The sequence below is a fragment of the Pararge aegeria genome, chromosome 21 (genome assembly GCF_905163445.1).
Source record: "Pararge aegeria chromosome 21, ilParAegt1.1, whole genome shotgun sequence".
Taxonomy (NCBI): Eukaryota; Metazoa; Arthropoda; class Insecta; order Lepidoptera; family Nymphalidae; genus Pararge; species Pararge aegeria.
The window spans coordinates 7,577,224-7,590,275 of NC_053200.1; the positions used below are offsets into that span (position 1 = coordinate 7,577,224).

General features: G+C 32.9%; 1 protein-coding gene across 1 annotated transcript in view; it reads right to left on the reverse strand.

Annotated features, from left to right (window-relative positions):
• Positions 1–263: 263 nt before the first annotated feature.
• The window catches only part of LOC120633047 (tyrosine-protein kinase hopscotch), a 29,933-nt gene continuing 17,144 nt past the window's right edge, over positions 264–13,052 (reverse strand). Inside the window, exons 16-22 of the mRNA XM_039903104.1 lie at positions 12,492–12,604; positions 10,795–11,019; positions 9,839–9,991; positions 8,659–8,832; positions 7,706–7,878; positions 7,166–7,315; positions 264–5,869 (exon numbers count right to left, since the gene is read on the reverse strand). Of these exons, the coding sequence (XP_039759038.1) occupies positions 5,731–5,869; positions 7,166–7,315; positions 7,706–7,878; positions 8,659–8,832; positions 9,839–9,991; positions 10,795–11,019; positions 12,492–12,604 (1,127 nt within the window). The 3' untranslated portion in view covers positions 264–5,730. The remainder of the gene's footprint in view (positions 5,870–7,165; positions 7,316–7,705; positions 7,879–8,658; positions 8,833–9,838; positions 9,992–10,794; positions 11,020–12,491; positions 12,605–13,052) is intronic.

The following is a 13,052-nucleotide window of genomic DNA, read 5'->3' on the forward strand; positions in this document are numbered from 1 at the left end:
GTGGGGACTATAACACCTTCGTGAAGCAGATGATACTAACCAGCAAGAAACTCAGCAGTTCTTCAATTGTAACATCAAAATGTTAGTTTTGGCGCTATATTTTGTGGACTAAAGGGCAAAAGTTTATCTGTGATTTTCAGAAGCTTAATGTGTCAAGAGAAGTATTACTTAAAATAAATACATCTAAAATACGTTTTTGTATTTATTGCGATCCATCTTTAAATATTGGAATCCGTATCTTGTTACCATTAAGTTACTAGTTGGCAGATAAAATGCTTCTATTTGCCAACTCCAGTGTGCATTCAATATTATACTATGATATAATTGCCACCCACCCGAGTGTCCATCGGTGTGCGCATTAATTTCACTGGACAAGGCTGTTCAAGTTCATAGTATATACTCACATATATACACCCAAGTAGACATACTTTAGATAAACGAAAGTTATTTTTCTATCTGCGTTTGAAGCACCTTGTATCAGTAGCCTAAGCAGTATCCTGTCTTATACAATACGTAAGGCAATATGGCATACAATAAAAGCTATGTGTAATAGTCAACGATTAGAAAATAGATTCTTTTAACGATTTTAGCCTCATTTCTAGAGGAGGTTGTGGACGTATCCAATGCCTAAAAATAGTGAATAGGAGTCAAAACTTTCAAAAAGGTTAATAAAATGTAAAACAAAAACACAAACTGTGCAGTATTCAAACATTTATAAGCTCTTACAGACCGAGCTTAGATAGTGATGCAAAAGCAATCGAATCCTAGATTAACAACTTAATATTTATGGACGTTTAATGATCAACGCAGACCGAATGACCAAGTGCTATAGCCTGCGAGAGCTCTTTTTCTACACACACTTAATGCTTACTTAATGTTCCACTGCAGAGCTCAAGACCCCGCTATATAAGAGAGGGATAGAGCGTTACTAGTAGTCATCTTTGTCCAATTCAAATAGAGTTCAATTAGAGCTATTAGTATATAAGACAGAAACTAATTAAAGATGAAGCTATTGAGTTCTCCGAAGCGATACGTACACAGCTTCAGCGTAGTTTACATTCGCTATCGTCACATGCCCTCAGATAAGATCACAGTAAAAACCGCACTTTATAATACAGTTATTTTAGTGTAGCACAATGCGGTTGACATATGTACGTCATTCATTCTCCGTTCACTAAAATCCAAAGCAGACTCCTGAGAGAGAGTAAGAGTAAGAGAATGAGAGAGGAGAGAATACGACACCCGAACCACAACGCAATTTTTGCGTTTTATGACGCAAAAGCTGTTGTAGTATAAATTGTATCGGACGATTAATTGTGTCAATTATGTACACAAATCTCTAAATGAACTAAATAGGCGAGTCTCAAAACAGTGCTATACTTTTCTACGTCAGCGATTCTGAAAAGAAAGCACTACTTATAGTCCTATCAATTTATTTATCTTTAGAGATTTGTCTACAACCCAATAAGCACCAAAATGTGTTGGTTGTTATCTGTAGAAAATCTGTTCGAGGATGGGAATGGAGTTTGACGCTCGGTCTGCGCTGAGCCTTACGATCGTCATTCGTCAGTTATTGGCCGAATTTAAATTGATAGTGTTAAAACTGTGCATTAAAGCCAGTAACGCAACAGCATGTGCCAATAAGTGCGATGATCGGGTTCGTAGTCAATTTACGTAAATCGTAGACCTTAGCACAAGATACTACTTCTCGTTAGCTTCGATGGTTTTCGAGTATCTAAATAAACAGTGAAATAAACCTAATACAATGGTCCATTTATTCTTACTTGTCTTCTTTATGTAAACAATATTTTTCATAACTATTAACTAAAGTGTTGAATTCTTAAAGAATCACTACTCAATATTATTATCTTAATTTTAAAACAATTTTTTTTCACACTATTTGTTGATGTATGGAAGAATTTAAGCTGTAAAACAAAGAACCTCAGGTTCATTTCACTTTAGACGACTCTTGCTTTAACCAACATTTCTGTACTAGTGGATTATTTTGAAAAAAAAAATAGCTGAGAGCGTTATTTGCTGAATTCTTAACGAATTAGACGTTTCAACACACATTTTACAATGGCGTTATAATAATTGGATACTCGAAAACCAATAAGGTTTTTGTATTAAAGTCTGACTACTGAATATAAAGCGAATTCCTAACTCTTAGCACCGATTTAATCAAACATCAGTCTCTCTTTATAATCACAATACGGACATATCTCGTTTTTCTTTCCCAAATATTTTAGTATCTAATGCTAAAATATGTAAACAAACATTACAGTACGTATATTATCATCAACAACTTGCCAAATTATACAGCGCGTCACTTGGTTCTATAAATATGTCCACGTCATACGCAAAGTCTGTGTAAAACTCAAAAATAATTTATCGTATTTAAGAAAATATTTTTCTGTTATTATTTCCAATTCTTTTTGATTGATAAAGATCTTAACCAACAGTATGATTTTTGTCAACAACTTGGTACATGATATTTAAATGACCATTTCACATTTCAGATGGAAACAGATCCATGTGAAATGTGTAAAGGTCACTAAAAATGTTCATAATGTGTTGCTCTAAATAGTTAAGTTAAGTGGTTTTCTATTTTACGGCCTGTAAAAAAAATACCCTAATTATTGTGTCAACTGATACTGTTGTTTTATTATAAAGGACGGATTGTTCAAGTATATTTATAAAATAGCACTCATTTTTGGAACTTAAAAACGTTCCCAAACTAGGAAAGGATGAGATTAACATGAAAAGACATGGAACAAACGCTACTTTCGTAAGACTTGGTTTTATTCCTGCAACTGAATTAGCAGATATTGTCATATTAAGAAGTATTTGTAAGGAGTTTTTACCATAGACACATTAAAAAAAAACTATAATAACAGTTTTTTTTTAATGTGTCGCTCTCTGTGTATTGATCAACAATTGGGTACAGCATAGACATATCTATAGTTACCTTAAAAATATCCAAAAACATCTAACATTCATATAATTAACTTCTTAAACAGCAAATTGCAATCTTACAGTAGACATAAAAACTTATTATACAATAATAATTATATTAAAATTAATCCTACATAATAGAATTGTATTTCCATATAACAATATTAAAAGATAATTTAATATCATCTTTGGTAAAATCGAAAATAATGCCCGCGACCATTCTTAAAGTTATTTGATAACCAACCACCCAATGATATTCTAGGTATATATATAATATTTCATTGCATTTGTCGCTTACTTGGTTCTTTTTTATCAGTGACTTGGCCAATAAGTTTTCAGCATTCAATGGTAAAAAATTTATCACTATATCGATAAAGTTATACTAAAATATTTTCGATATATGCAGTGCAGAAACAGCCAACAGTTAAAAACACCAAGACAAATGATACGATAAAGAAGTTCTAGTGTCATTTGTATAGTGTCAGAGCTTTATGCTTTGTTAAATCAAAGTGATTGAATAAATGCTTTTAAAAAGTTAAAATATCTCGAACCGATTATTATAATATTTAATTGGTTCGAAAGCTAATTATGGCAGACTTATTCTTCAACTTAAAAGTATAATACTATGGCCTTAATTTCTACCTGCACGAAAAACAAAACTAAAAAATCATAAAACAAGATTAAAAAATATATTACATTGCATTTCCAAAATTAGGACCACAATTTTTAAAATGGTAAAAAAACGAGCAAAATTCAAAAATATGGTTAATAAGATTAGGTAATTTAGAGAAAGCTATATTTTAGTAAAGCAGCCATACCGTCTCATAAGGACACCAAGTTTGATCTTTACTATTTTCTTAATTGTTAATTTTATCTTATTCCAATTGACGCACAACAGGTAATATTAAATTAAATGTTAACATGAGTATCGTTTAGTTAATTACCAGTTTACACGAGATATTGCAAGTGTATATCAAAACAATAAATAACTTTAAGAATGGTATCGGACAGAACTCGTTTAATTTTTATATCTCATATTAAAATAACTACACTAAAATTGACTCAATATAGTCATATTGATGGTAATTCAGTTGTAAGAAATTATAAGAAATTTAACAAAAATAGATTACAGGTCGAAGAGTACTACAAACATTCTCCCATGAATTATCATAGATAGATATTTTTCTAATTTTCAATGAAAAGTGAGACAGACTTTCTGGGTGTATCAACCTTTTTTCTCTAAGCCTCAAAGTTTGAAGAACTTGATAGGTAGAGTTAGCCAATCAATCGAAAACTGATTTTTTAAAATTTAAGTATCAGATATTGTGGTTAAAAGGTTTTTGTTACCGGGACAGAGGACTTTATTTATCTTCTTTTTGTTAAGTTTATACATAAATTGTATACAACTAAATTAGCACCAATAAAATAACATTCTACTGGGCAAGTATATATCTGTTGTTGTAGAAAATAAAATTACATAATTTGTTTGTCGTTCATCAATTAATTATATAAACTGTCTATAAAATAATTACTTACATATTAACCTAATGTGATCTAATTATAATTGCATAGAGGTATTACTTCAACAGAATTACATCTGTTGCATTGTTCGATTGCACTTATATATTAAGATCAAATATTTACAAATAAGTAAAGCATACTAAGGCAAATGCGTGAAGGAACCACATAACACGTACAAACACAAACACAATTATGCCACAGACACGCCTTTTATTTGTCAAAATATAAATTACCCCATATCTGGCTAAACATGCGTGACGTCACTTGGGGCAATGGCAATTTGCATATATGCCAGTGCCATTAAATAACATTTATGTTAAGAGTATAGACTGTATTTTTTATGTTTAATGGCTGTTTTTTTTATGTAATGCCAACAATAACTACGGGGGTTTATGGTATGTTCACAGCACTTTTGTATAACTTTGCTATTAGTCATTAACTCTTAAATATAAAGTCACGCTACTTATGAAATTATAAAATGTTTTCAATACATTTAGTTCTACAAACTTATCCGATCCGGTATCCAAAATTGGGAATTATGCGTGCGAAACACGTTCTCTAACACCAACCATAAATGGTGTAAATCCACCTGGACTTAACTAACGCACATTGCATAACTAACGCCAGTACAACAATTTGTAAACAGCAGTAAATCCACCTGGTACACGCCATACTGGTTACTTTCAACAGCGTCGTGTATTGGCGTGAGTGGCGTCATATAGATAGATGTTTATAATTTTTCTAAAAAATAATCTTTGATATAAAATATTATGGAATGGCAATATTACTCAAAACGTGTTGTGAATTTTGTCGTAGTTTAAAGTCAAGTGACATCTATGGGCCTATTTGTTTAAAGATATATTTGACTTTGACTTTGTTTATGCGTTCGTACCATACATCATTACCGTAAGATGTAAAACTAAAATGTATTTGAACTCAACAAATGTTCGTTATTTTCAGATGGCAACCCAATGTTACCGAGAAAATAGCTTACAAACTATCGGACTTTTTGTACTGAATCAATTACTGTGAATTCAATATACATAGTTCACCTAGCATATCCAAAAATATACCTCAATTGACAAATATATCGACCATTCTGCAAAATAGAATGCACTCTTCAACAAATTTACATCTAAAAACTCAAGATCAATGGCATTTGTATAGTCGAGATGTGACTTTTCCGTCTCAGCAGCAGCAGCTTACGTCAAAGGAAATCCAGTCTTATTGCAATGCAATACAGTGCAAGCTAGTTCATTTGTATTCGTCCATAAATCTCTTACACATGTGCACGAGGTCGATGAATTTCGGTCGCACGTTGGGGTCGAGGGACCAACAGTCTTTCATTAGGTGCCTGAAGATTTCCGACGGACAGCCTTCAGGTATTTGAAAACTGCAACAAGAGCAGGGTTAGATCAAAATAAATCGAAAAACTACGTCGTTGGTTAACATGTTCTACTACGGACCCATCAATTTCATTTTAATTTAATATTACTTATCAATCTTATATGTATGTGTTATTAATAGCCTAATTCATATTTTCACTATTATTTGTAAGTTTTTAGTTAAATACTTATTTTGGTATTTATTTTTTATAATGTGACCAGAGATAACAACCATACTGCTGTATACACCTATAATTGATTATCGTAATGGCAATAGACAGAATTCGTAATTCTAACACATAATTGAATTTTTTATGAATGTAGTTACAATTAATTGCTGGCGTGTCTTATGAATAAATAATTTAAAAAATATATAAAATAAATACCAATATTATTGCAATAGTGCCTGTTTGTTTGCTGTCTATGTTCAGCTCAACCAATGCATTGATCTCGACGAAATTTGATACAGATATAGCATGCATCCTCGAGATGGACATAGTATACTGTTTATCCCGGAAAGTTACCTATACAATCGTGAAGAGATCTCGCAGGATTAAAAAATAAACTTTACTATCTCTGTCCGTGTAGTTACTGCAGATCAAAATATGGTTAACCACCCCTCCTACAGAAACTGGCAGCAGTGTCATTTATGCTACTAGTACCATCTATTGCAATCACCACCCTGTTTGCCCAGAATGGTGATTATGGGCAATATTTTTTATCCATATTTAAATTCTTCAAAAAGCTCCAGTCAGTCAATATTATTTGACGACCTCCCTGGCGCAAGGGTGAGCGCTATGAATTTAATTAGGAGATCCCAGGTTCAATTCCCAGCAGAATTTTTAATTTCTTTGGTTCCAAATTTTCTCTGGTCTGATTGGAGGCTTTGGCCGTGGCTAGTTGCCACCCTACCGACAAAGACCTGCCTGCCGCTAAGCGATTTATTGTTCCGGTGCAATTTCGCGTAGAAACCAATTAGGGGTATGACTACCATACTCCCTAACAGGTTAGCCCGCTACCATCTTAGACTGCATCATCATGAGATTGCAGTCAAGGCCTAACTTGTAGAGTAATATAAAAAAAATATTTTTTATTTTTGGTTAAGACTAGCGCTTGACCACAATCGCAGTTCATGGAAAGTACAGATCTGGCCTAAGATGGGATGCGCTTGCCTATAAAATGCCTATTAACTCTTATTTTAAAGAAAACAGGCAGCGAAACAAAACCGGACGAAGTCATTAACAACAGCTAGTCCAGGATATCATGACATGCCTGAAACTGCAATAGATAAAAGAGCAAGTTACCAGGAAGCCCTGTCGCGGGGCCTTTCCACGTCGAACTTCGGCACCTCGTGTCTTGCGCGCGTGAATATCTCCCACGCCGTCACGCCAAAAGACCAAACGTCGCTCATCGTCGAAAAGTGGTACGGCTTCACTGCAGACTCGGGAGCGTACCTGATTCATTGGACAAAAATAAAAAAAGTGGTGTGGTGAAAACTAATCGGAATATAATAAATAGCCTTAGTAGTAGTAGATTTGCTTGCTTTTATTATTAATATTATTTTCTATAATTTATTGATTTTCGTTTTTTTTTTTATTCTTAACAATGCGTACTAAAAAAACACATAAAAATGTATTAAAAAAATATATTATTATTATTATTATTATTATTATTTTCTATCATTTATTTATTGTTTTTTCTTAACAATGCTTAAAAAAACACTATTAAAATTTATAAGGGTATTTAAACAGGGGAAGAAAGTGTGTATTACAGTTCCTAAAATTATAATTCAATAATACTCTATATATAATAATCTTTAATTTAGTTATTTAGTTATTACTCACCAATTAATCGGCAATAATCTCTCAGTCTTTATACGGTACGCGCTCTCCTCTTTGGGAATGATCCTCGCAAGACCAAAGTCGGATATTTTCACGTGATACTTATTCACCACCAAGATGTTTCTTGTAGCCAAATCCCGATGTACTACGTTTTTAGCCGATACGTGATCCATACCCTAAAATTAACATTAATTTATATTAACATATCACTTGGTCATTTGATGCATAATAATATTTATACTAAAAATATATTCTCATCATACATATGAGATTTTGACCGAGAAAACAAACTCACAAAAATTATTGATCACAAAGTCAAATTTATAAGCTTAATCAAAATATTATCTACGCATTAAAGCAGCATTTTTTTATTAAATATATTTTATTTTATTCCTGTACCTTTTAAATTTTTAAATACGAATTTGTTTAGTAATATTTATTAGTTTTAAATTAAAATTGCACTTCTTTGCACCCCCTGGTTGCACTCCAACATAAGTAGCTCTCCAATATTTATTAATTTATTTATATATTTATTTAGAAGACTTTATCGTTAGTTTATATAATATGCAGATTATATTTTTTTTCATTTTGTTAGTCTGTCTAATTTAAAATGATAACACTTACTTATATTTAGAAACATATTATTTCTTATTCACCATGAACTAACTCTACACGAAATAATAAGAATAATTAGACGGTAAATATCAGGCAGTAATATACAATTGAGAAAATTCTTATATTTAAGTAATTAGTAAAGTAATGAAATTTAATATTTTTATTTGTAAATTTAAAATTTGCTTATATTTAGAAACATATTATTTCTTATACACCATGAACTTACTCTACTCGATTTAATAGGAATAATTAAAACGTATATATCAGGCAGTAATATACGATTGAGAAAATTCTTATATTTAAGTAATTAGTAAAGTAATAAAATTTAAAATCAAACTCACCGTAGCTATGTCTTTAGCGTATTTAATCAAATGCGATATCCGTAGTTTATCGCCTTGGAACTTAAGATAGTAATTGAGAGAGCCTTCCTCCAAATATTCCATCACTATGAGTACATCGGATCCGTGATCCCAAGAATAACCAAGTATCTCCACTATGTTTATGTGTTGTAATGACTAGAAAAAACAACGAAATTGGTTAAATGCGATATAATATATGTTAAAATGGAAATGTTATGTTATGATATGTTGTAATGAATTAATGAACACATTTTTATTTTACACCACATAAACATATAGAAAAATTGAAAATAAAAATTTAACAGAAAGTATACAATTTGGCGACCTTATCGCTACATAGTGATCGTTTCCAGGCAACCAAAGGCGTAAAACACAGCTCAAGAAGAGAGGTAGCTGGTGAATATAAATAAACATATATATTTACATATAATATATACCTATAGAATAGTGAATATGTTGGAATGGGGTTGTTGAATGGTAAAGTTCTTTAGGCTACGGCGTTCTTAATATTTTTATTTAAAGCGCTCCCAAAACGGAGCCGGAGTATAGGCACATGACTTAACACCTACGTCTCAGATTGATGGATGCGGCAATTTGTAGGACGCGTACTTTGCATGCCCTGCGAAGTATTGCTGTTTATAGGCGATGGTTTTTTACTACCATCAGCATCTTTTTGGTACATTAATTATTGCTCAAGCTCATGTATAATGAACAAAAATATAACATTTCTGTTGATTACCGAATAGTTAAATTACGCTTTAAAAAAATATCCGGTCCAATAATTATCAGCACTAATGCCTATGTTGATTCAGTCTCGCGGTTCCGTGGTGTTAAGGAAAGGGTAGAACAAAACCGAGCAATTTCTGAGCACACTCTCCAATGTGTATTTTGTAGAACAATGATGGTAACCTTGAAAAGATTGGAACATCTTTTCAAGGTCAACTTTAAAGTTTTACATTGACTAACGTCTCGTCGATAATACACATACAGATATAGTCATTCATGAAAGTGACTGGTAGGGCTAGCATACGTACCACGAGAAAATTATGTCTAACCATTATTACGTCTATCTTTATCCAATAAACACGGGTAACGGACAAAGATAATTATCTCGTGGTATTTATTGATAGTATGTGTGTATTATGTAAACACATAAGGATACCTTCATAATTTCGAGTTCGTTTTTGAAATCTTCATATAAACTACCATTCCGCTCGGACTCCTGTCGCGTTAACTTCTTGATTGCAACTTCTTTTCTCTGAGATTCCTGGTTGTCACGCTCCATCCAGCCCTTGAAGACATGTCCATAATTACCCTAAAAAAAAGATTATAATAAAAATAATTAAATTATTGTCCATATGAATTCTAATACAGTTCAAATTAGTTTGCAAGATATAAAATAAATATACTACGACAATACACACATCGCCATATAGCCTAAAAGTAAGCGAAGCGTGTGTTATGGGTACTAAGATAGGTGATGAATGTTTTTTTGAATAATATACATAAATACTTATAACATACAGATAAACACCCAGAAAAACTTTAATGTTCATCACACAAACATTTTCCAGTTGTGGGAATCGCACCCACGGCCTTGGATTCAGAAAGCAGGGTCACTGCCCACTGCGCCAGTCAGCCGTCGACATACTTGCTGTAGCAGTCAGCGATACACATTTTGATCTTTTTTACTTAATTTGATTATGCATGCAGCTCCTTACAAAACTACCAACTGATTAAAAAGCGTGTTTGTCATATACAAAGTTTACGTGAAAACCAAAATAATACTTTTTGTTATTATGTACCTTCTCTGAGACTTATCTGTATCGTGCTTGTGTTAACCATTGCCATAGTTTTTACTAAAAGAAATCAGACACAGCCCTAACATCAAATGCAAAATTATAAATATGTGACTCCTCACACTTTACTAGGTACGCGTCGCGTAACGTAGGTATGCTATGCCTGTACAAAATACGCATTGCATTATTTATTTCGTAATACATTTTTTTTCACCGCTAGGTGTTTAATGTACGTTTGGGTAGTGATTTTACGTTGTGTTTACGCCGGCCACCACACGTTTTCTTGCGAGCATTTAACTGTGTAAACTACGGTACTCACGCTGCCGATCTTCTTAGTGATGGTGACGAGGTAAGTCTTCCCTTGTGAGACGATGGACTCCATCAGTCTAGGAGCGGCTAACGCGGTGTAGTCATCGGGAGTGTCCGCACCGCCCACGCCGCACGCACTACTGCGGCTGTTGCGACTTGCGAGCATCTCATTGCGTAATGCGTACGTTAGTGCGTTCATACTCTCTAATGAATTCGAGCTTTTGTTGTCCGCAAACTGAAATAATAGCATAAAAGTCTTGTAACATGCTTTTTTTTTTTTATTCTACTACAAGTTAGCTGTTGACTGCAGGCCATCTCACTGCTGTCCGGGAGGTATACAACGGATTCCCCGGGCGTCTAACAAAGCCAACAAGAGGGACATGGCGTGGTGGTTTTTAGTTCGGGTATACCCCTTTAGAGGGGGTAGTCCCACATAACCTCCGTCCTGCCCAAGGGTCGGTCGGAGGTAGCTTTTCCACCACGCCAAAAAAAAAAAAAAAAAGACCATCTCACTGCTATTAAATGATGATGCAGACTAAGATGGTAATCGGCCAACCTGATCCTAATCAGTTTCTATCCGACATTGTGACATAAAACGATGGTAACTAGACACGTCCAAAACCTCTCTCCAGACAAAAGTTAGGTATGTATTGCTGCATTTTTACTGGGTTCTCCCAGTTACCCTTATAAATTTGCAAACAATAAATTTTGAAAGTTAAGTAAGCACTCGGCTATAAGCTACCGTGGAAAAACTCAATTTAGATTATAAATTCTTCATTCATCTAGTATCATGGTATTTTTGAAGCGTTCAAACGTTAATTTATAATTTTAAAAAAAAGTGTGGTCTATTACGAACTTTGAAAGGACATTGCCCATTTTCTTAGGAGCTTTGGGCCCCTAATGGCATTATGTTATGTCACGGTGATTTTAATTTTATTACGTAAAAACAATTATCTTTTAAAATTCTGCACTATTTTGATGTATGAGAGGTTTAAGAGAAATCTTTGTGTTTAACTTTCTGAAATTGAGGTTATACCTTATTATTATGTTTAATGTAACACAAAAATAATTTGCCGCAACCGGCCTAATGTTTATATGTAGTGTTGCTAGATATAACTTTTTTGGCACTCGATTTTTGAAGCCGTTTTTATTATTAACTAATATCGTAATTAGTATTAATTATTGAATTTTTTTAAAGGGAAAATGTTATTTGAATTGAAGCTTTCTTTGGTTAGAAAAAGGTTAGTTTAGGACGTAATTATTCAAGCAATTTTCGATTTCACGTCATTCGTTCAACCAAGTAGTTATTATTTTGAAGATATTTTATTATTATTTTGAAGTTTGAATAAATGTAAGTAATCATTTTTATTAGTCAAAAAGTATCGTAATTTCTTAATAGATTTCTAATAAATAATTGATTGAAATACAGCTCCGATATCGGGCAACATTTAGGTTCTATTTTGCCATGGGTAGGCGGTTGTGCAAAATAATTTAGTCAATTAATCAATTATTTATTGAGTTTTTTAATGGTAGGGTAAAAGAAATGTTGATAAAAAACAAATAAACATAAAGAAATCAGACATTATTTTTGGATTAAATATACATGTGACACACAGCCAAACCCTGGACCTGTCTAAATGTAAAAAAATAAAATGTCAAATTACACACCGTTTCACAAGATTGGCACTAAAACTCAACTCAACTTACCGGGTTATCGTACTGATCGGAGAGTGTACCATTCATAGAAGCAGCACTACTGTCCATAGAAATAAGGGATTTGTTACTGCCGGCATCACTTTCGCTCGGGATAAACCTATCGCCTTGAACACAAAATCTTTTATTAAAAACAAAAAAAATAGAGTTAGTAGTCGTAGTCTCATTAGGTAATTTTTCTGTCCGGCTAAGATAATAAAGATAGGCGTCCGGTTTTTCTTTGTGTATACATAATTTAATTGAAAACCGTTATTAACTGAATCAAGTAAGCAAGCAATTAAAACTATATCCAAATATTTTAGCAGCAAAATTACTTAGTGAGACTAAACTCTTTAGAGTTACATTATGTATTGTCTCTGAGACTTATCTGTAAAACCGAAAACCTATTAGTTTTTGGGTAAACCGCTGCCATAGTTTTAACTGAAAGAAAACTGATACAGCCATAACATCACATGCAAAATTAAAATTATGTGACTCGTGACATTTTATTAGGAACGTCGCCTAGCGTAGGTACTATGCGCGTGCAGGTATTTTATCTTCAATAGGGTTGTCATA